General features: G+C 36.9%; 1 protein-coding gene across 22 annotated transcripts in view; it reads left to right on the top strand.

Moving 5' to 3' along the window:
- Positions 1-24997, top strand: part of ABI3BP (ABI family member 3 binding protein) — a 301592-nt gene that overhangs the window by 159291 nt on the left and 117304 nt on the right. For 20 of the 22 annotated variants that reach the window (XM_078146663.1, XM_020999893.2, XM_020999891.2 and 17 more), the window contains exons 7-14: positions 1243-1291; positions 2736-2807; positions 3697-3789; positions 10187-10264; positions 12953-13027; positions 15514-15585; positions 16073-16147; positions 24768-24842. In XM_078146663.1, coding sequence (XP_078002789.1) covers positions 1243-1291; positions 2736-2807; positions 3697-3789; positions 10187-10264; positions 12953-13027; positions 15514-15585; positions 16073-16147; positions 24768-24842 — 589 coding nt within the window. The remainder of the gene's footprint in view (positions 1-1242; positions 1292-2735; positions 2808-3696; positions 3790-10186; positions 10265-12952; positions 13028-15513; positions 15586-16072; positions 16148-24767; positions 24843-24997) is intronic. The other 2 variants (XM_020999881.2, XM_078146656.1) reach the window with 2 other exon arrangements.

Here is a 24997-nt window from a genome sequence, read left to right as displayed (position 1 = left end):
TCAAATATTTACATGACCCTAGGCAAGTCACTTAATCTCTGTTTGCCTTAGCTTCTTCATCTGTAAAATGAGGATGAGGATACATTAGTACCTATCTCCCAGGATTGAAGCACTTTATGAACCTTAAAGCACTATGTAATTACTAGCTATTAGCCATTCAGGACTGTCCTATAGTCTTTATTTTGCTTTGGGGGAAGAGATAGGATTGGGATACAGAAAATTCACAGTATGTACTAGCATGATAACAAGCTAAATTCATTTACTCTTATATACCATAACATCTACATCTGCACCTATAGCATAGTATAATACCAGTTCATCAAGATGATGTTGTTATTAAGAAATAATGTGATTATATTCCATATACTGTACTGTACTCTGGTTAAGAAGGCGAGGTTGCATTTAGTACAGTTTATGAATATTGCCATCCAAAAACATCTAAAATATAAAGGGTTAGTGTAATAGCTCATACAGATAACTATCCAGAAAACCATATATGTACATGTATAGATACATATATATTACATGTAGAATATATAAACATGTGTTACACATAATACATAACAATAGAAATAATAACATAAGATCTGTTATATGTATGTAATATATTATGTATGCACACACACATTTATTCCTTGATAATTCTCAGTAACAGATTTGACTATATTCGTATTTTTAAAGTCTGATGACAGACTTTCAGTCAATATGGCCTCATAGTGGAGAAGATATTTTTTGGCATCATGGCCTTCTAATGTCTCTGAAATAATTACATTTAGGTGACGACCTGCTCAAAAAGACAGTAGACAAAGAGTCGTTTAAGTAGGTGGTTTTGAAATTCTGTATTTAGCACAGTACCTAGTACGTAATACAATGTGATAAAGCGTGTTGACTGTCTAACGTGTGGTTCTTGAAGGCTATGCCAGCAGAGGCCAAAGAGGCCACTTTCCAAATAAACAGGCCATCAAAATGAATTGTTTTGGTCAGTAATTCGGACCTTTTTAGTTTGGGGAAAACAATTTGAACCAAATAAAAAGAACGTCCATGTAGGCACAGACATTTTAGTCAACAAAGATTGAACCAGCAGGAGAGTTTGCCATGAGGGTTAAGTTCCCATTATTGTTTGAGAATCCTCCAAAAAATATAATTAAATAAAATGCAGAATAAAGTTTTCTTTGTTATTTTTCTTACATGAAATAATAATTTCTAGACCCAAAGGTTGACATTGTTTTCCTCTCTTTTCAGCCAGCATACATTCCAAAGAAGATAATTCCCATTACAGTTATCAAACAAGGTAATCTCTATGACTCTCTGCAGTAGATCAGTGTTCAAAATTTTCAACAACCACACTGTCTTTTTCAAACTGAAGTGATTAGAAATGAATTATATTTTCCCTGTTTTTTAGAACCTGTATTGCTAATAAAAAAAACTCTAAATGAGGCACTCAATTTCATAGATAAAAATTTGAATCTTCATTTTAACTCTTTTACCAAAGTGCCATTTGATTTTTGTTGAGTGATGTTCCAATGCCTCAGCGTCTCTCTATATAAAATGGAGATAAAGTATTCCCCTCTCTTTTACTTCCTATTCTTGTAGAGGTAGAATTAGGGACTGTTTTATTTATTGATAATACAGTGTTCTTGAGAATATTGTTTTTATTTATTTGGATTAAATAATAGTAAAGCCATAATTTTTAGTTTTGTAAAGCAGAGGAAAATTTTAAATGCAAATGCTTATTCAATACTTCAGTACCTAGTTGCTCCTGATTTAGTTTATGATTTTGATATAAATACAAAAGACTGTATTCATTGTCCCTAAAAGCTACTTGGGAGAAGGTACCAGGGCTATAATTAGATTGGGGCCAGGGAATTTTGGCATAGGATATTAATATCTAGAAGGACCCACTTCCTCCCTAGGAGGATAAATTTTTCACTGTCTCCTGCTCCATATTTGTTAGTAGTCCTCTACCAGTAGTACTAGTAGTAGTAGTAATAGTAGTAGTCGTAGTAGTCCTCTGCCATACATCACACAGTATGATCCCATTCTCTCCCCTATGCTCATCTGCAGGGTCACTGGCCCCATAGCATGGTCAGCATAACTCCTTGCTTGGTCTTACCCCTGGAATCCACTTGCCAAAGCAACCCTCCTCTGGAGCCTTGTCTCCCCACCTCCTTTTTAACTCCCCAGAGTCATAAGTGGGTCTCCTTAGAGAATAAGCCTCCTCTTTTCATACCACCCCTACTCTCAGACTGTCCTTTGGACTGCTCTTCAATCCTCCCTCTCTCTCTAGCCATAGGCCTATTCTGGACCACCACCAACCCTGGAGACCCCTTTCCTCTCCCTTCTCATCTTGGCTCTAAAGAAGCCAAGTGTTTTTCTCACTTTGAGAAAACCTGACATTCCAACCCTACAAAAAAGATAGATTAAAGGAAGAGGATGCTCTTTTACATGCTGCTCTGTTCTTGGTTGCATCATATTACATTTAGACTTGTTAATTTCCTATGTCAATATTTCCAGACTGTTGTGCTTTGGTCTGGGGAGGAGGGACAATTTCGGAAGTTGAGGGGAAGGGGTCAGAAGAAAGTAGAAGAATTGTATTTTATAAAATAGCACAAATATAATACCAAAGTCTCATAACTGGTAATGTTAGGTCAGAACTAAATGGGCCTTTTGTGGCTTCTGTCAACTTCTCCCCGCAATCTTTTCACCTTGCTATTGCATTAATTATGTTTCCACAGTAATTCAGAATGTCACACATCGAGCAGCATCAAAATCTCCGGACAAGCCTTCTGTAGGAGGAACAATACTAGGTGACTGGCTCCTAATTTTTTTTTTTAACTAGCCAGGTAAAGCCAGGTGTTTCTTTTGTTGTTGTTGTTTTATTTTTAGGAAATTGGGGTTAAGTGACTTGCCCAGGGTCACACAGCTAGTAGGTGTCAAGTGTTTGGTCTGAGGCCGGATTTGAACTCAGGTCCTCCTGAATTCAGGGTCAGTGCTCTTTCCGCTGCTCCACCTAGCTGCCGCCGAGTGTTTCTTTTGTTAGCTGAATGTTTGTGGGGAGCAGTACACTGTGGTCAGAGTTTTTGCTTTATTTACTTGCACAAGAATGTGTTATTATCTCAATCAAAAAGTCCTGGACTTTTGCCCAAGGTGTGGTGTAATGCACTGAGGGCTAAAAGTCAAGATATCTGACCTCTACCATGAACTTGCTGTGTGGTATCTAAAATTACATGGCCTCATGCCATGTACAATAAGAGAGTTGGTACCAGTTCTTGTATTTGCCTGTACAAAATAAGAATATACATATGGAATAAACTGAACATCTTTGAAATAAGGATTTTTATAAATAATGGTCAATACTGGCAATACCCAGTATCTTGATAATAACCATGGTCTAATAAAAAGTAGATGTTTACTAAATTCTTTTTGAATGGAATCAAATTAAGATTTTATATATAGTTTGCTAATGAGCTGGTTGTAAAGCAATTCAAGGAACACTTGACTATATGAATTTAAAGCAACTAGATATTAAAAAGGGGACTGTAAAGAAAAAAAGGATATTGACATATTCCATGTATTTGTGATCTGAGTTTTATAGTTAGTTGTTTAAAATAAACATTCTACCTTCTGTTGCTTTGGGCTTTATCTAATAACATATTCCACTTTCTTTTCATTGGCCTCCCTTAAATTCCTATGCAGTCCATCTTATCATTCCTGGTCTGAATGAAACCACTCTGAAGGGTCCTCCACCAGTCATGTTGGATATTTCTGAAACAGTCAAGACCCCACTAGGTAAGATGGAAGTTGTGCATTTGGTTTATCTGTTTTCAGAGTGTGCACCCTGAATATTCTGAGGATACCAAAGGTACATTAAGCTGTATACTGTTAACTATCTCTGGAGAAGAAGCAGGCTCAATTTAAATGAATTTAAATATGGATTAAAGTTTGCTGGGATGTGGGGAGGAAGTTAATATATTCAGACTAATGTCCTATTTCTATTTATTAATTCCTGAAGGCATACTACCAGTTTCAGATTTCTCAATAAGAGTACGTATTTATTTAAGCTACTCTTTAATACACACACACACACACACACACACACACACACACACACACACACACACCCCTCTATATATTAAAATAAAGCTATCACCAAACTCACCAAGCATGGCCCAACATGTACAAATGAAATTTGAAGTCAGATTAGCCCTGTTGAAAATTAACCAACAAACCAAGACATAGAAATTCATGAATTCAAAATCTTAGAGCTGAAAAGAACCTTAGAAAGCCCTTAGAGCAACACCATCATTTTACAAATGGCAAAATTGAGACCCACGTGGCTTGCCAAAAGTAATATTGTCAGTTCATGGTAAAGTGACTAAGAAGCCAGGTCCCCTAACTCTCAGTTCTAGTGTCCTGTGAAACATTGAATTTACCATGCCTTTCCTTTTTTATAGAGTTTTGTTGGATAAGAATTTTGATGATGTTTCCATGATTCCAACTTCTGGATGAAAACTGTGCAGGGTTGTAATCTAGCCTAGTATCTAAGCATTCTGCATTATATAGAAAAAATAGTTGGGTGCTTGTAAATTTTTTAGTTCTCACTGGAATAGTTGGCACATGTATTTTGCAGGGAGATGTTTGTATTCCCTTAGTCTACTAATATGAGATATCCTGAAAGAGGAAGGATGTCTAGATAAGAAAGGAGAAATCTACATTGGTAGGCTTAACTGGATTATTTAAAGAAATCTTAATTCTTTTTAAAAGCTGCTATAATATATATTTTTGTGTATAATATTTTATTACAATCTGACAGACTTTGAGAGATAGTGGAGGATAGAAGGGCCTCATGTGCTATGGTTCATGGGGTCATGAAGAGTTGCACAAAACTTAAAGACTGAACAAAAATTAATTTTCAAGCAGATGTTTATGATTTTATTCATCCTTACATTTTCATTATAAAGATTCTCATTCCTCTTAGTGTTGCCTCTGACTAGATGTCTGAACTTAGATAATTCATTTGATTTCCTTGAGCTACAGGTTCCTCATCTATTAATTGAGGGGTTTAGACCAAATGATTCCCTAGTTCTCTTCCAGTCCTAATACCTCACGTACCTATTTTAAGTTATGCACGTACAAAAAGCTTGTTAAGATCTTTATTAGGAACTGAAGCTCAAAGCAGATTTCCCCTCCCGTGGTAACTCATCTTTCACTCTCGCCAATGTAAGTTACTCCTCTTCCACTCTGAGAGGGCCATTTGTAGGAAGGATGGGTAAAAATTTTATTTAATCATTTTGTTTTTAATGGGCCTGTTAAAAACTATGCATGCTAGTGTCTAGTTTCCTGTAAAAATCTGTAACTGAACTGAAATTTCATGTAGACTAAGACTCCAATAGAGCAATTTAAAACCCATAGTGACTGAAGGATGGCAGAGCTCATCGTGACAGAAGACACCAGGAAATGTCTCCTGCACTTTGGGTCGGTCCCCGTGGTAAATTTATAAGAGAACACAGACAAGAGTGACACAAAATGATGAAGTCTGGATGAGTTGTGATTGCAATCAAAGGAGAGACTCTAAATCAATGAAGTCAAGTATTCCATTGAGTATTCATGTACGCACTGTCAAATGGGGCTAACTTTGAACCATACGTCACAGCCCTTAATTCTGAACAGATCATCTTATTTCTGCATTGTCAAGGATGCTAGTGCTACCTGAGCATTTATGTAACCTTTGAAATTTCTTCATTTTGGGAAAATACGTGAGTCCTTGTTATGGCATGATTCACCAAGATTTAATTCTTTCCTGGAATGAGAAGGGAAGATGTGCAGAGTGAAATACAAACAGTGAACATGTTCTTCTTAATCATTAGTTTACATTCTTGGAGTGAGGAACATGGCAATGTAGGGGAGTGGGGAGAAAAATGTTTTATCAAACGGGAAATGTTTTGCTCTTAGCAAAAATTGGTAGTCAGTATGTGTCCATGTACCCAAAATGAAATATTTGTCCTACCCAAACAGATAAAACTTAACGGTGTCTTTTAATTAAATTGCATTTTTCATGTATGATGACAATGTTGAGAAGGACCTAGAGTTCATCCAGCACATCTCCTCTCCCTCCTCCCCGCTCCTCACAAATGCAATTTTGGAGATAGAGAAGAGGGACTGCCCCTGTGATTTCATTGGCATAGGGCACTCCTGGAGGAGGAAACTCTCTACCAATTCAGTCAGCACTTCTGTAACTTCAAGCTTTAAGAGAGTTTTCTAAGGCTTTCAGAAGTTGTTTTCTACCCAGGGTCACATAGCCAAGACATCTTTGAATTGGTACTTTGACTCAATTCTTCTTGGTTCCAAGGCCTGTGCTCTATCCACTATCCCATGGCAGCTCTATAATGTAATGGATGGAGTTCTAGGCTTAAGGGTCAGGAAGACCTAAGTTCAAATCCTGCCTTGGACAGTTACTAGCTCTATGATCCTGGGCAAGTCATTTAACCTCTATCTGCTTCAGTTTCATCTGCAAAATGGGACTAGCACCTTAAAAAATCATGAATATCAAATGAGGTAACATATATAAATCCCTTTGCAAATCTTAAAGCACTAAATAAATGTTGTTTATTATTTATTAGCTATTATTATTGTTGTTGTTGTCCCTGGTTTTCCATGTTAGAGACATGAAAACTGAAGCCCTGTAGTGATATGCCCCAGGTCACATAGCTAATAAGCGATGGTCAATGGTCGGAACTCAAACCTCTGTCTTCTGATTCTAAGTCTAGTATTCTTTCCATTATAACACAGCTGCCCATATATTTTCATCTGTTGTTTACAAAGATGAATGTGTATTTTAAGTTGTTTGTTCTATTTCCAGGGGAAATCCCTCAAACATAACTCTTCCTGTTAAGTTTATCATAAAGCATCAAAGAATGTAACAGTTTTTGCTCCAGAACACACATGGTGTGACTATTGGGAAAAATAAACAAGAAAGCTCACGTTACACACACATCTCCAAGGGACATACAAACGGTTTGCCAAACCTGTGGCTTGACTTGCCAAAATTTAGCAAAGTAAATGTATTGACAAAAGTACTGAAAAATAACAGAGGACAAGGAATTTCCTGGTGTTTTAAAGGCCATATTCTGATGGCAGCTCTGTACTCATGCCCCAACCTAGCCTTATGCCAGTGGTGGAGTAAATTAGGGCCCTAGAATCATGCATAGATTTGTAGCTGTTCTTTTACATGTGAAGACCCAGAAAGGTCAAGTGTCGCCCAAGGCCACACAAGTAATAAATGACAGGGTCAGATTTTTAACCCAGTTCCACTAATGCCATATCCGACATCTTCTCACCATACCACACTGCCTAATTTCTATGTTGTGATAATAGGGAGGAAAAAAGAGAAGAGAAAGGAAAATTGCCGATTAATGATTTCCATAAGGACAAGGGGGGAGGAGAAGAATTAATATGATTTGATTTGGAAAGAAGGCTTACTAGCCATTAAGTCAACCAATAATGAATACCCATTGTAACACCACCAACACTGACAAGAGGAAGAAATGGATTTAAATTACATTAGAAAGGATTTAGATTAGGCATAAGAAAGATTGAGAGAGACAGCATGGAACTGTAGAGGGAGAGTCGGCCTCAGAGCCAAGAGGACCTGGGCTCAAGTCCCATTTCTGACATCCTAGTTGTGCAACAATGGGCGAGTCACAAGCAACCTCTCAGTGCTCTAGGCAACTCTCTAAAACCATATGTTGCAGAGAAGATGCTTATGCGCATCATTGGGGAGGGGATTTCCTCATTGGAGAGATCCTCACACCAATAAAATCACAGGTTCAGCCTCTCCCTATGAGAAAGAAATATTATCCTTTCATAATATTGTAGCCTCCAAAGTTTGTTGTTTACCTGTTTCAGTTGTGTCCGACTCTTCTTAACCCCATTTGGATTTTTTTTTTGTCAGAGATCCTGAAGTCATTTGCCATTTCCTTCTCCAGCTCATTTTACAAATGAGAAAACAGAGGCAAACAGGGTTAGGTGACTTGCCCAGGGTCACACAGCTAGTAAGTGTCTGAGGCCAGATTTGAACTCAGGAAGATGAATCTTCCTGACTCCAGGCCCAGCGCTGTGCCACCTAGTTCCCCCAAGTAGGGGGTGTAAATTTCCATTCTTCAAGTGCTTTAGCATACCATTTTTATTAAATATTTTTGGACTAGCTGACCTCTTAAAGTCCTTCCTCATCTTAGGATTCCCTGAACATTTTATTTCATTATTCAAGCAAGGTTCTGTATTCTTTCAAGGCCTAACCCACCCAAAGGGTATAAATGTAGCATGCTTAGAAACTGAATTAACTCTTTTAAGCCTCTAGACCACTTACTTGCCTAGACCCATGGTCTTCTCAGTGTGGTACTCTCTCTGCCTATACCAACCGCAACCGCCTTGCATCTTCTCACCCTCTGTGACTCTTGTCCATATCTTTCCATAAATCTTCCATAGAAGATCTTCCCAATGTGCTAGAAACAACAGAAAGCTCTTTTGTTCCCCTGGTCCAGCACAGTATAAATAAGGGCAGCTGGGTGGCACAGGGATAGAGCACCAGTCATCGAATCAGGAAGACTCATCTTCTGAAGTTCAAATCTGGTCTCAGACACTAACTAGCTGTGTGACCCTGGACAAGTCATTTAACCTTGTTTGCTTCAGTTTCCTCATCCATAAAATGAGCTGGGGAAGGAAATGGTGAATCACTCCAGCATCTTTACCAAGAAAACCCCAAATGGGGTGGCAAAGAGTCAAACACGACTGAAACAACTGACCCACAGCAACAAAGTATAAACGAGTCGCTGTTTGATTGCTCTAAATGGTACCCTAGTGGCCGAGAAAGTCAATACAAGGTGATTAACCAAAGAACTGCTTAGCAGAATCTGGCTCGCAGGGGAATATTACTGGAAAGAGAATAGATACACTTTTAGATGAGAGTTTGAGGGGCAAAGTGGCGACGCTGTGGTTTGCCTGGAGCAATAGTTGAAGTTTTATTTTAATTCATTCTTTCCGATGAATTCCCAGAGGTCCAAAAAGAGACTCTTGTTTGCACATGATTCAACCTTAGTTAATAAAAATCTCCTTTCACATTTAAAACAAAATTATTTTCCTCCATATGGTAGTCTTGTTTGGTTTTTCATTTTTTCCTGGTCTCAGTCAATCCTATGCATCCATTAACAATATTTACAATAAATAACAACAAATTCCATTACCTGAAAATATATGGTTTAGTTAATAGCCTTATATGTGCTGAGAATAGACCACAGTTTAAAACTATGCCTGCCATATAAGCTATTTCTCAATTGGAGTGCTAAAGTAGCAAGTCGTAGTTTTTTGCTTTAACGTCCATTTGGCTTTTACAGAGAGCAGAGCTAATAAGAAGGTATCCTCTACTAGAGGCAAATTTGTTACTTGATCATTGGATAGAGATGATCCAGAGTCCTTTAAGGCTCTACTAGGAGAGTACCAGCTCTGGAGGGTCTTCTCAAACTGGAATAATTTCAAGTCCCAGCCCAGTGATAGACTGTCCATCTGTTATCTGAAGATAAGGTCAACTAAACTTGGACAGACTCAACACTGGAAGTGTCCAGCATGGCACAGTAGAAAGAATATAGGAATTAGAATCAGGAGCTCTGGGTTTGAATCCCATTGCTTATATCATCATCATCATCATCATCATCATCATCATCATCATCAGTCATTATCATGATAATAACTAGCATTTTGTAGCATTTTAGGTTTACAAAGCACTTTACAAATATCATCTCATTAGACTTGCCATGTGACCTTGCAAGTTATTTAACCTTTGTGAAAGTGAAGTAAAATGAAGGCATTTTACTAGATTATTGCTCAGGCCCTAGTCAGCTGTCTATCCTATGATCAGAATTTCTTTAGCCACAGAAACATTTGCATTGATGAAGGGAAGGTGTATCCACACCAAGATCACAGAGCCTTAAAGCCTTGAAGGAATGAAAAAGGAGAGTTAAATGTCCTTCATGTCAACTAGTTATTGAAGGAGGTAGTTCATGCTATTATGGCCTGATAGGTTTCAGTGGGTTACAGCTAAACACTTTATGCTTCTAGTACATGTTCAAAACGCGTCATTTCAGGTATTGGATGTAAGGAAATAGTGCAAATGATTTGTCCTCTGAAATTTTAGCTAAGAATGAAACCCTGGCATTACCTACTGAATCTAAAACACCAGAGGAGGAAAAAATGCCAACGCAGCCTGTACCAGGTAATAAGAACTCTACATTACAAGAAGGGCTCTACATCTCAGAGGTATACAACATCTAAAATATTACATGATTAAAAAAAACCCTCTCACTCTTATGAAGAGGTTGAATTAAAACTGATTAAAGGTTAAAGTAAATTGTGGGAAGCAGCAACAAGAAAAGCTGAATATTAATGAATATGGAAGCATGTTTAATTCCAAGTGAGTTTGTCGCTTCAGCAGATGTATATGTTCAGCAACAATCTTACAAACATTTATTAGGTGCTTATTATATATCAGGTCCTGTGCTAGGTTCTAGGACTACAGAGATGGAACATGAAACAATACCTACCCACCAGATGCTTAAATTCTACTACAGAGGAAACGTTTTTGGACAAGCATAATGCAAAATAGAGTGTGATGAGGGCCAAGGAGAGAGCTGGACAAAAACACACTAAGAGAATTTAAAGAAGAAGGAATACTTTTCAGCTGGGGAATCAGCAAAGGCTTCCCGGAGAAAGTGGTACCTGATCTTAGCTTTGAAGGACAAGAACTTGACTTGATTAGAAATGAGAGAAGAGCACATTTTAGGCATGGAGGTGGTCTGCACAGATTCATGGAGGCAGGTCAGGTTTATGGAATAGCTGGTAGTCTGGTTTGGCTGTGCCAATGTTTTGGTGCCCTCATTTTAGGGGATAATGAGACCTTCCCTTTCACTGCTGGCACCCCTGACTTTTTCTCTTGCCTTTCAAATGTAATAAATTTAAGCATCTTATGTTTCACAAATATACGTTTCTATACCAATGGGCTGGTTTTCAAATTAATTCTGATTTAAGTGGAAACTTAAAAACTTAAAAAGGAAAATGATTGTACCACCTCAGAAAAAAAGGGGGCAGGGTTAATATTACTCAAAGTTCTTCAGTTGTTCTTATCAAACCTTTTTGGGGCTCTTCTCAAGGAGATAGCCAAAGACAGACCACCAAGGGAAAAAATTGTCCTCTGAACGGCAACATTGTGGTCAAAATAATATTATTTTATGCAAGACCTAGTGAAATTAAAGCCCAGATGAGAAGTTTTCCAGTCCAGATTTAATAAATTATTTCCCATTTAAAGAGAGTTTGAGCTTGTCTAAAATCAAACTCATCATTTACCCCCAAAATATGTCTTTTTTTCCTGTTGTTGATGGTACTACCAACCACTCAGGATAAAAATCTCAAGTCATATTTGATTCCTCTTTCATATCACCCTCTCTCAGTAAGTCAACAAGTCCTTACGGTCTTATTTCCACAATACCTCTTGCTTTCCTATTCCTAATTATGCTGCCACTCCCGCAGTTCAGGTTTTTATTATCTCTCTTTTTTCTAATAGCCGCCTAACTGGGCTCCTTGCCTCTAATCATTCCCCTCTTCAATCTGTCATTTTATTTCACTTTTCTCCCATCCATCTACTGTGTTCTAGTCTAACTGAGTGATTCAGTGTTTCCTGATATTGTCCTATATTTTTCTGTTTCCCTTGCATTCTCATAGGCTTCTGCTCCTGCTCTCCTATCCCTGGAGCACACTTCTTCCTTAGCCTGTTAAAACTTCCCCACTCTTTTCGAGGCCCGGTTCTAGTACCGTCTTTTCCAGGAAGGCTTCCTTCATTAATCCTCTTTAAAGTAATCCTTCCCTCCTCACAATTCCCCAAAGTACATTGTACTAGTCACACTTTTTCCTTAGCCACATTCTACCTATTGTATATATGTTATATCACCCCCCTGTTACGTGGTAAGCTCTTTGAGCTTTTTAATATTGATGTCCCCAGAAGCTAGCACAGTGCCTTGCATAGCAGGTGCTTAATAAATATTTATTGAATTGAATTGAGTAAATTCAGACTTTGTGCACATGCCTAATTTTCCCAGATGGTCATTAGTAAACAGAATGCCTCTGTCTTAAAATGTCTTGGCTATTCCCTTCATCATGGGTTTATAGGTAGTCTTATCTAAGAAGAAAAGGTGGACCCTTCAACCCAATTGTCTTATAACCCTTGTTATTTGGGGAAATTCAAACTAACTCCTGATTTACGTGATTCTTCCCCTCCCCCCAATTTCAGTGTGGTTGGTAAACCGCAATGAAAGTAAAAGAACCAAAGCTCCACTTTCTTTTCCACCTCAAAGATTCTGCTGCTTTCTTGGTTTGTCATGATGTTGGATGCCAGAGTCCTTTAGATTTCCATCTTCTTTGCCAAATCCCCCTCAGAATTTTCCACTTCAGAAATCTTAGTCTAAAATCAAAACCGGTATTTCTAAAGTCTCTCTTGCTTATTATAGATCCAGAGCTCGCAAATGTCAAGCTGAGCTGCTCATGCCACTTCCTCATTTTCATTGTTTCACATTTTTAAAATTTTTATTGAAGTTAAGGTCCTGCCTTTGATCCTGGGGTGGAGAATGGCAGCTGGATTGATACACTTAACTTAGAAGTTAAGTTATTCTTGGGTCTCCCTTCCAAGCTCTTCCATTGGGGCAATAAAATCTTATTTTGTGTTAGCTCTGAACAGACCTCCTGACTCTAACCAAAGGTCACTGTGAGAACTCCTTGGTCTAAGCTACTTGAGAAAAGATGTGCTGAAGGAGTCCCAGTTGTTGGTGTCATCTGTTTATTTAAAAAAAACCTTTAGTTTCTTTTTTTTTGTAAATCATATCTTATTTCATAAAATTACCTTTTTACCTTTCAGTGACAATGGAAACTGTTCGAAAAACCATGAGCCCAGCTGTGACTGGTGTCTTAGAAATTTCAGAAGCACCTTTGGGTAATGCCAAAAACTTTTCTTTCATAAAAGAAACCCCAACATTCACACAGGAAATGAGTAACAATGGTGCTCTTAGATCTATTAACATTCTTCTTCCTTTTTAGGATAAATTAACTTTTTTATAATTACCTACCTCACAAGGCTATCTGAATAGCTAAGAGATTTAGTGTAAGGAAAACAATTTTTGCACATTTTAAAGCACCATACACATATTAGGGTCAATATGGGTAATATATAGGGTTTCTTAATCTTTTTTGTATCATGGATACTTTTAGAAGGCTAGTGAAGTCTATGGATCCTTTATTAGCATAAAATGCAGACAGTTACAAAGGAAACCAATCATATTGAAATAATGATGTAATTTTTTTTCCCATCCAAGTTCAAAAATTCTCTTGGAAAATGTCCACAGATTCCAGATTAAGAACCCTTGCCTACGAGTAGATAGCAAATTGGCTTTGAAACCAAGAAGTTCTGGGTTCAAACCCTGCCTATAATACACACTGGTCAGGTGACCCTGGGCATGTCATTTAATCTCAAAATTATAAATTACAAGGAAGGTGCCATAGTGGCTGGCAATGGTGGAGGGTGTTTCCTCACCCGGTCATTCTCTATACCAATGAAATCACATGTCTAGTCCTTATAAAATTGTAAGATATTGTTATTATTTTTGTTATTTATTGTTGCTCCATTTCATTTGAAGAACAACAAAAAGCCAGGGATACTAGCATGTAGAACTCCAGACAAATGCAGAGAAGGCTTATTCAATCTACTTTTGTTGCCGGGCCAAGTATAGAAAGATCAAACGGCCAAATTCTTAAAACTAATAACTTCAGGGGTATAAAAGAAGTCTTGAAGTCTTTATAATACACGTGCATTCTTCTCACAATGGCTGTTCAGCATTTTGTAATACTATACAAATATTGGGATGAATCTCCCAAATCTGAGAGCTTATTAAAAAAAAAGAATTTCTTCATGTGCCTCATATTAGCTGCTTCTTGGCCTAAATTCCTTTGTCATTTAATTTCCTTTAAGTGAAGGAAAAGCATGTGCTATAGGACTTCTTCAAATGAAAATATTTTCCTATGTCATATGCAAAAGTAGTTTGACTGCCTATGGGAATATTTCTAGGGAAAGCCCCAATAACTGTGAGCTGCACCAACTAATCGGTACAGAGACGTATCCTCTGTATGATCCTATGGTGCAAGCCAAAATACCATAAGGCATGGAGTATATAAAAGTTAATACCTTTCTTCTTTATCATAACTCTTAATGACAGAACTGGGAAGATTTTCTAGCTTATCTTCATGCCTAGGCTTCAATTGTCATTCAATACTTTAGGACAAGGGGTTTGACCTATTGTCCATATACCTCCAAGGGGTCTATTTTTCAGGAAGTCCATGAAGCTGGGGAAAATAGTTATGTCTTTATTTCAATATAGTTGTTTTTCTTTGTAACCCTATTTTGTTTTATTTTATATATTTAAAAACATCATTCTAAGAAGGAGTCCAAAAGCTTCACTAGGCTGCCACAGGGATCCATGACACAAAAAAAAGGTTAAGAACCCTTTTTTCTAGGGAAAGGTTGTAAAGCATGGTAGCTAATTGCCATTGAAGGTTGAAGTTTGCCAAAGATTTTCTCACATCCAACTTATTCATATTTACAGTAAAATCAGGGAAGAAAGTAATGTGAATAAATTACTTCTGGGCATTTAGTCCTGTAGTCCCAATACAGTATTAGATTTTTAAAACTTAATTTCAATTCCAGAAGACATAGATTCTTGATTACCAAGGGCAAGAAGGAACAATTTTTTTTTTTGCTATCAGAAGTGATTTTTTTTTTTTTGCTATTAGATGTGATTGCACAAGACAAAAATCATGGTGTCACTTTGAACAGAATTTGATATTTTTCCAACATTTCCCGCTAAACACTTAGAACTAATTTTCTCCTTCAGCTGGTAAATGGCATTATAGTTTTCTCAAAGAATTATTTCTCTTTTGAGGAAAAGTTGTTTAAATCAATTCATGGGACATAATTGTTTTTCCATAAGAAAAAATGCTCAAAGCAAAGTATCCAGACAGAGACTGGGGGGAGTGGGGATGACAGGGAGGAGTATTTTAACATTTTCCAGCTCAAATTTGTTTCAAGTTTAGTTTTAATTTATAGGAACTACTAATATTTCTGTGGATATGCAGCCACACAAAGACATTTGAAGAAAGGAAGATAATGACTTGATAATTCAAGAACTGACCCCTCTGATTTTTCGTGTCCTTAGTACAGTGCTCTACATATAGAAGAAATGTAGTGTATTGTTTAGTGGTGCCCTGAATTCCATGGCATTCTCTAGCACCATAAGGCAAAAAGAGAACTCATCAAGAGTATCCTGACCTATTACAAGTTTGGTTTTCTTTCTTGAATCTTGCTTATTTTTCTTTTTCTTGCTATTGATTTTCCACCTCAAGTTATTATTTTTTCTTATTTAATTACAGCTCCAAACAGGCTTCCAGAATTCCCTCAAGCCAAAACACAATTCCCTCTGGCGAAACCTAGGGCGACATTGGGTAATGGCAGTATTTGAAGTTTGGTAACAAATCTTGTATGAGTGGGGAAAAAGGTTGTTCTTGTAGCTATTCAGAAAAAATTGCTGTTTCTACATAGTACCAAAATACCCAAATGGATTTGTTCAGTTCAGTTAACCAGCCAGGGAATGTAGAAAGAATCAGTTGTTTGGACTGAATTTTCTGATAAATTCACTCAAAATAATCATGTCGCTATTCCCCTTGTCCCTGCAGTGACCAATTTCATTGCATCACGTTCTGTGAAATGATTTTGTGGAAGCAAATCTGGCCTCTCTAGCTGCAGACCAAATGGGTTTTCTGGAAGGAATGTAGATGGATGGGTCTAGATTTCTTGCTCAGAGTAGTTAACCTTTACTTGAACAAGAAGTGTTTTCATTACAGCCTTCATGCAGTCATTTACCAAAAATGGAAATATATCATTTTCCTCCTCCAATAACCTCCTGCAAATGCTGTTTCTTTTTTGCGATAGCTTCAGATGAGATACAGTGGATTGCTCCTACAACCAAAACATCTGATGTTCCGAAGGTTCTGCAGCCCCACACTGGTAATTGCCTTTTAAAGTTGTTGTTGAGTCGTTTTTTTAATGAATTCGTAAGAATAGCACTAAGTCACTTTTGTGGTGTTTTGAAGGATTGATTATGGCTGCTCTATGATACAATACCCTCTGTGATAGAGACTGATTCTATATCATTTATTATCTGTGAACTTTTTTTTTCCTGCTACAGAAATTCAGCTTTCTTATATTTGTTTGAAAGGTATCTGCTTCAATTTCTGGACATATTGTTGAAAGTCTGTCATTTTTTCTAACGAATTATGAGTCACCTCAGTGTTTTTCCTATTCCAGAGACCTCTTCAAATTCATGTCAACAGCAAAAGATGAACTATGCATTCCATACCATAATAAAATTATAGTCATAGAACTGAATTCATAACAACATAATGTTTCCTTTGCAGGTAGATACTTACTTGTTGCTACCTCAAACACAGAAAACGTTAAACCACTTTAAAAAACTGTCATCAGGTCTCCTAGCTTCTGTGTCAGCCAGTAAGTTGTCTTTGGCCAAGTCACGTGGTCTCTGTGGACCTCAATTTTCTTCCCTCAGACAAAAATGAGGGGGCTGGACTGGACAAATCCAGTTCAAGTTTCTTCTAGTTACAAATTCTGTTTCCATAACAAATACTCTGCTTAATACTTTACTGGTATCTTGAGCTATCTTCACACCAGAATAGATTATATGGTTAAGTAAACTGTAGGAATATCACCTTCCAGCATTTTTCCAGTTCAATAGAAGGGTGAAAGGGAACAAACACTTATTAAGCGCCTTCTATGTGCCAGGTTAAGTGCCTTACAAATATTTGGTATATGTTGATGGAGTGTGGCCTTCCAGACACTGAAAATATAACCTGAATAACAGCTTTTTAAGAATTAAATTCTCACATGTTGATTACGGTGTTACTTTCCTTTGTATTGAATTTTAATTTGTTAAATATAAGAGCATCTACAAAAGGACAAATAATTACTTTTAACACATGATAGGTATAAATATGTAATTCCTCTAATAAATACACCAACATGTTCCCTATATTGCCTGTTGTTAAGATCACTATTCAGGCATCTTATATCATAACAATGCAGAATGGTCAAAACAGGATACTATAACTGAAAATAGAAGTGGGATTGGTTTCTCAAATTCTATGGACAGATCCAACATTTCATTCCTATAGGTGGCACTGCTTTAGGTCCTATAGATGCTTACTTTGGACTTCCTCTTGATAAACATAGCTTCAAATATAAAAATTAGGAACTCTTTAGCAAGATGACTTTTAAGTCTGTTATTCTATGAACTTCTAATGGGATAACCCCTCTTTAGCCTGGTCTATAGAATCACTGATCCCATGGTATATTTCCTTTAAAAAAAACAAAAAGACCTAAATTTTAGTTTATATTAATGACAATCTTGGTTGCAAAATAAACACATTTCTTTTACCTATGGCATTTTAAAATTTTTTAAAAAATGATCCTTCTTTCAAAAGAATGTATTCTTTCTCATGCAACTATGATCTCCTTATCTCAAATTGTCATCTGAATTACTGCTTCTGTAAAGTATGCTTAAATGGATAGACTGTATATTGATTCCTTGGGCAAAATCAGGATACTTATTAAGACATGTAAGTGGAAATAATAAAGACCTGCCCTAGAATTATATACCAGAAAGTGAAATTAAATCTAAATCCTCTATTTAAAGAAAGAGAAAGTGTGTTAAAAAAAATATTTACACAGTTAGGAAATGCATTCTAAAAATGTCAGTGTTGGTTTTAGATACGGTTGGAAGGTGGCCAATCGACTATGATTTCAATGCTGTTGCAGAACGGTCTCTGCCAAACTTCTTGATACTTTCCATCTCAGAGAATCATGGGTAAGAAAGCATATATATACAAACTAGGGCATTCTGAGGGTAGAACAATACCATCTTGTACCTATAGAACACCTTTCTTCCCTGGACATCAAAGGGATTTGCATTTATTATCTTATTAATCTCTCTCAGATGTCTCAGGAGATAGGAAAGGAGCAACTGCTAGTTTTTAGACAATCAAGAAATGTAAGAACCAAGCCCTAAATCAGTGGAGAAGTTAACAGGATACCCTTGTTCTCTGAAATCCTTATGCTTTGTTTTCTACGCAATAATACTACCTCCAATTCATCAGTCAGAAACACAAAATCATTTTAGGAATTTGAAGACGTTTTCCCAAAAGCATCAGAAGAAAGTACAAAAATTTCACCAAATTTCTTATGCAAATAAGTTAATGGTAAGTTATCTTTAATAAAGGCTACCCATAGCTCTGGCACATTCCCATAATTAATGGGACTCTCCTCACTACCCTCTCCAAGCTTCTGTTGCCATATACAACCTAGGGATTCATTTGCTTTTGTTTTTATGGCTATGGGATGTCGATCTTTCCATCAGTAACTTTGCATAGTGCCTGGTACATAAGACTTAATTGATTTTCATCCTTCCTCCCTCCCTTCCTCGTTCTACCTTCTCTTCCTCATTCCTTCCTTCATTCCCTCTTTCCCTTCTCCCCTTTTCTCCTTCCTTCCCCCTTCCCTCCCTCCTTTCTTCCCTTCTTCTTTTCTCTTTCTTTCCCTCCTTCCTTCCTTCCTTCCTTCTTTGTTTACTTTCTTTCCTCCTCCCTTCTTTCTTTCCCTACTTCTCTCCCTCTTTCCTTCCTTCCCTCCCTCCTTCTTTCCTTCTCTACTCCCTTCCCTTCTTCTTTTTTCTCATTCCTTCCCTTCCTCTTTCTTCCCTCCCTCCCTTTATTTTCTTTTCCTTTTCCTTTCCTTCTTCCTCTCCTCCATTATTGTAGTTTTCTTGTCATTTTGTTTAATCTCTCTTAGCATAATTAAATGTTGAAGATTCACTTCTACCTTTCGCTAATTAAGAGTTGCATGTCATATAAGGTTTGTGCCATCTCTCTCTCTTTCAATTGAATTTCTTTTTCATTCAGTTCTTGTGAAAACACAGGTTGATTTTGTTTCTTTTGAGATTCCATAAATAGCCATTGCTAGTCAAGGTTAGAGATTTTCTGGAAAACATTCATTATCATTTTTAGGTAGCTGAATATGAATTTATATTTCTTATTCATCTTGGTAGATGATTACTGCAAAGATTCTTAGTTTTTTTTAATATTGTGGCAACATATATTTGAAAACTACACTTTTTAAAGAATAAAATTGATCAACTCTGTTAAGAAGTGGGAAAAGTATGAGTGCAAAATTATTGGTACTGTCACAAGTGCTAATTAAATGCTTTTGTTTAACTATCTTTAAATAGGGGGGCAGTTACTTGGATGTATCAAAGCAAGATGCATAATAAAAAAAATAGACACTTCAATTCAACAACATCAACATTTCTCCCTACATATGGCTTCTAGAGGGATGTAGCTGCTATTGAAAGCTATATATAGGTGTTTTATATACCACTAAATAAAAAAAAAATCCTACTATAGAAAAAGAAGAGGAAAATTGACAGCGTATTTCCTCCCAGTTAACACTGAAAGATTTGCTTTAGTAAAATTTTGAGCTGCTTTATTTATGGAAAAAAGCCTTAAAAACAATACTTAAATAAAAGGATGATACAGAAGTTTAATTTGTCAAATTAATACAAGAAGTATGTTATAGATGTCCTACCCTCAAGTCTCAGATTAGTGTTTACCTGTTCAAAGACATAAGTGGTGAACTCATTGGGAATGTTTTTCATTTTTAAAGAGATTTCCTATTTGAAAGGCACATTTTGATCCCTAATTGGCCAATTTGTTAAGTAATCGCAGTTGTGATATTCAGCTTTTGATAGAAAATTTTTAATTTCTCTAATATAAAAAAGGAAGACCAATCCTTAGGACATTTCAAATCAGGCTAGTAAAAATAGGTCCAGAGTTTTGAAGAACCCTCTCTACAGTACTGTGGCTAGTGACTAATCAGTCCCTGAGGAAATAAAGCTTATGGTAATAGGATTTCTGAGTTGGAAGAGACTGGAAGGTCTTCTAATAGAACCCATACTAGAGGAACGAATTCCCTCATCTAGTGGTCATCTGGCCTCTGTTAAAATACTTCCAGTCTTGGGGAACTACAGCCCATTCCATTTTTAGGAGGCTCTAATTATTTAGGAAGTTGTTCCTTACATTGAGCCAAGAATCTGACTTCCCAACTTATCTAAATACTTCTGGAAAGGAAAAGAAATAACCCAGGCTCAGATATATATAAACATGTGAGCACGTAAGATGTTTGTTTTAACCTGATTTCTCCTATCAAAAATTATTGTAAGGCATGGAAGGAGAGTTCGTGAGATTTACACAGGTTCTATGCCTATTTAATGATGGTCTGATACCCTCCATTTACTAAGAATAGTCCTAATACTATCTGTGGAGCTTCCAAATCTGACAAATATTTTTCAGTGAAAAAAGAAGTGACATTAAGTGCTTGCTGCTGTTGCTGCTGTTGTTGGTTTTAATGTAATACTTCCAAAGATAAGTCTCAGGCTTTCTAATTGTTGGGTTCTCCCAAAAAATATATATGCTCCTATTTTCCCATAAGTTCTGATCCTTAATTCACCAAAATAACTTGTGCAGAGCTATGGGTATGCTGTGTTCTTATTCTGGGGTGAGCCTTTTGACTCTTTCTCTTACTGCAGAAAAACTCTAGCCCAGTGGAGGATGATGAATCATTGTTATTGGAATGGAAGGTAGCCATTTGAATTAAGTACCATGTGGCAGCTGAAAGTTAAACAAAAAGAAGTAACTGATTGTGATCCCAAGATTATGGTCCAATTTGTTTTTTCAATCCTAAAAGAACCTTCATTTTCCCTTCTTTCTCAACTCATATCACCAGGCCAACTGACTCAGTGGTTCTGAACTACTCCAAAGATCACAGAGATATTTCTAGGCTTCCTGTTGTATAAGGTTGCTCAGGAGCTATCTTGGGACAATAAACAATTACATTTAACAGCTTTTCCTGAATGAGTATGAGAACACTTTATTTTTTTCCAATTAGAAATCACATTTATAGCATCAGAAGACAGGTGGAGAATCCATAAGAAACAGAAATATGAAAAATGCTCCAAAAATTGTCCACATTCTGTAATGAACTGGAAAAATCAAAAATTGAATATCACTAGTGATGAACAGTGCTGTACTTAGAAATAGATTGTTTGGGCATTGGGTGGTTCACCAAGAATATTTAAGGGGGCCAGCTTTCACACAGAGCACAGTGCTTGCCCTGTGAGCAGCTGATTCCAACTGACCTCGTCCACCCAATTGGAATAGGCCCTAGAGAGAAAGATAGCTAGATGAAGTGGTGGGGATGCTTCTGAGAGTACAAGAGTAAAAATAAAGTTCACCAGGTGTTTTACAGATTTTTGTCATTATAGTTGTTGCCTGTTAGAGATTACTCAGTCAGCATTTCCTTACCAGTAGCTTTATAACATTTAAAACCAACCTGAGGAAAGCATTTATTCATTCATGCAAACAATATTGAGAGCTCCATGAGTCGTGTGTATTCATGGTGTATTTCATGTTAGCAAAGTGAACAGTATCTTAGCTGTTTATCGAATTTTCTGCACAAGACTCATATTCATCATTCATTTATATGTGGTTTCTGGGCCACTACTTTGGTAGCAAGGGGTATGACCTAAATCCTGGGAAATGTATCACTAGAAAGATTTCTATGCAATATTGAGAGAAGGTGTTTATTTGTTCTCGAAACCAGGTCATATAGACATTTTCACCCCATTGAATATGATGGCACACTGTCAAAAATACTACTATGTGGCTATCTGATAACTGGTAGGATAATTCCTGTGTTAATATGAAAAAGAAGTCTTTCACATAATTAGCAACTTTTAGGAAAGTTAAATGGAGTTTTCAGTCAATATCTAATTACAATTACCTTTTTTTTTTTGGTTCCAAGAAGTTTTGTAATATTCACAATTGATATACTTTGAAAAAAAAAGAATGTGTGACTCCTTTCTCCAATGACAGGAGACTATCTTAATGAATTCCTGTAGACAAAAATAATTCATTACTTGGTGTCCAAATCTGCAGTAGTCATACTTCCCAAAGTTAAGTCGGCCCTCAACACAGACTTTGGAGTCAGGTGACCTGGGTTTCAATCCCACTTCTTACAATACCCCTGTGATTTTGCACTAGTTACTTAACCTTGATGGGCTTCAGTTTCCTATCTGTAAAATGAAGGACTTGGGCTAGATGGACTCTGAGGTCCTTCCAGCTCTAGCTATATGTTCCTATTGAACATGATCTATTACTAGGTACTTAGTCAAAGCCTTTCAAGTCTTGTAGGACCTTCCATAGGTTGCATTCTACTGATATATGCTTCAGTAATCCAGGATCACCCCTACAGTATGCCTCTGAGGTATTGGAATAGGACTTCAATGGAGGCCTGTTTGCATGTTATATTTAAATAGTAAGGGGGAAAATGTACTTACCGTTTAATCCCAGAAAATGATTAGCATTTTTTAATTTAATTAATTTGATGTCATTTAATTCTCTGATACTAAAAATACAAGTACAACCAGGAGTGTAACTTACTCCCTATTATCACTGTCCTTTCCCTCATGGACTTCTAAAACAAGATTAAATTGCCGTGGTTAGAAGGTCAATTTTTATTTTCTGAAAGCAGCCAATGTTGGTGTTTTTCTCCTATCCATGAATGAGTTACATGTCATTTGACCTTTCTCTTATAAATCCTTTTGTGTGTGTGTGTGTGTGTGTGTGTGTGTGTGTGTGTGTATGTGTGTGCCACTGGCTTCTATGAATATATGGCTATCTGTACTGTTTTATGAGAAATTCCTTGGGAGCTGTATCCATCAAAACATTACATACATATGTGTCTGTCTGAATATGTCTCCATATATTTATGCGTACATGTTGGCTAGCTTGCTTCCAAATGACAGTGTATAATATAACATGTAAGTGACTATTTGAATCCAGAGGAGCTGAGCAGAAGCATATTATGGTTGGAAGCTCATTGGACTTGAAGTCAGGGACCCCAACTCAGACTTATTCACTGTATGACTATGAGGAACTTCTCTGAACCTCAGTTTTCTCATCAGAATTGGTCATAATAATGCTTGTATTTGTAGCAAAGATCCCATCTTGGCAGGATGAGTGGGGATAGCCCTATTCTACATGCTGAATATGAAAAAAGAGGTGTGGCTTCTGACTGGCTGAGAGAATGCTGTCATATGGGATCTTTTTGTATTCTGAACTTTTTAAACACCTAGACCAGAGATACTGGGGGTAGCAGATATATATGATTTTAGCCCTCTTGGAAACTTGAGAAGAAATTGCTCAGCTTCAGATAATCTAAACCTTTTTGGTCTCTTGCTCCAGTTAATTTACTGGCAATGTGACAAGGCCCTCTTCCAACTCTCTTATGGGTGGACCAGGCCTCAGATCATGCCTACTCATGACACCGTCAAGCCTTGTCTATATATTTAGACAACCCAAATTTATCATACAAGATGTAGAGTATGCCTTACGTATCATCTATTAAAGCATTGTGTCAGTAGAAGTTAAAACCATGACGTACGCTCTTCTGCTTAATGAAATTTATATTTCATGACTACTGGAATGAAGCTCTACAGTTGCGGTCACTGACAAGTTATTTCTCTCTAACATAGAAAGATATATGCATCGTATAAAAGAAATAAACAATATCTTTCATTTTGAGGGAGTTTTTTTCTCTGTTTTGGATGACCAGAGTTTCAGTCAGTATCAAGAATCTGCTACAAAGTGATGTAGTCTCATGGTTCTCAAAACGTCCAACTACACATATTTTTGGAAGATTTGTTTTTCTGTTTTATTCTTAAGCTTCACATGACTTTCCACTTATTTCTTCCATTTATCAATTATTTCTTCCTTTACTTGCAACTCTACTCCCTACCCCTTTCACCCTTCCATTGGTTTTTTTTGTTTGTTTGTTTTATTTGTTTTCCTTTTTCCCCTCTTACAGGAACAATTCACTAAAGAAATTTCTTCACAACTTCGTTTGGTGTAACATTCCCAAATAACATCCCCAAGTAAAACACACAGACTTAATTTTCATTTCAAAATTGATTCCATTTTCTCTTTTCATATGGAACATGAAATGTGCCCTTTAATTGAATAAACTCTCTGAAGGTTAGATACCACCAATGATATGCTTTTATAGCAGTTAGTTCTTAGACTTGAAGGATAGCTGCTGCTGAGTAAATAAGAAATGGAAACTGTTTAGAGGGCCGTGTGTGTGTGTGTGTGTGTGTGTGTGTGTGTGTATGTAAAATCCAGCTGTTACTTCTGTTTCCTAGGTTCCTTTGTACAGCTTACATTCAGGTTCAAATCTAAATCCATTATATGGTTTATTTTTAAGTATTTTTTGTCCTGAGTTGGCACGGCCCCATTTCAAATGGAAAATATGCATCACACTAGAGGGCAGCTTCAATCCTGGATTTATAAAACTCATGAGTTCAGATCAAGGACAGAAGCAGACAACTTTTAAGCTGTCTGTCTTTAAGTAACGGGACCAGTACCGCAGAAAGCCAACATTGTTTAGAAATACGTAGTGGCATCTTTAAAAATTAATATCTACTCTTGTTCAAACTTTTTTTTAGCAACCTATGACATGCAGCCTGTTTTCTCAAGCCCTCCAACAACAGATGAACCTGAAATATCCACAGCCCAAACAGATATACTTACTCAGCCTTTCATAAACCTGTCAATAGATCCCAAGTTTTCTACAGTCTCTGAATCTGGTCCTTTTCTTCCAGAAAGAAAGAAAAACAAACCGTCTTCATTTTCTCTTCTCTCCCTCTCTCAAATCCCACAATGGCTTTTGTTCTGT

The sequence above is a fragment of the Phascolarctos cinereus genome, unplaced genomic scaffold (assembly GCF_003287225.1).
Source record: "Phascolarctos cinereus isolate Bilbo 61053 unplaced genomic scaffold, phaCin_HiC Scaffold_726;HRSCAF=1367, whole genome shotgun sequence".
Classification (NCBI taxonomy): Eukaryota; Metazoa; Chordata; class Mammalia; order Diprotodontia; family Phascolarctidae; genus Phascolarctos; species Phascolarctos cinereus.
The sequence above is the reverse complement of the archived record's forward strand: the minus strand, read 5'-3'. Positions and strand labels throughout refer to the sequence as shown.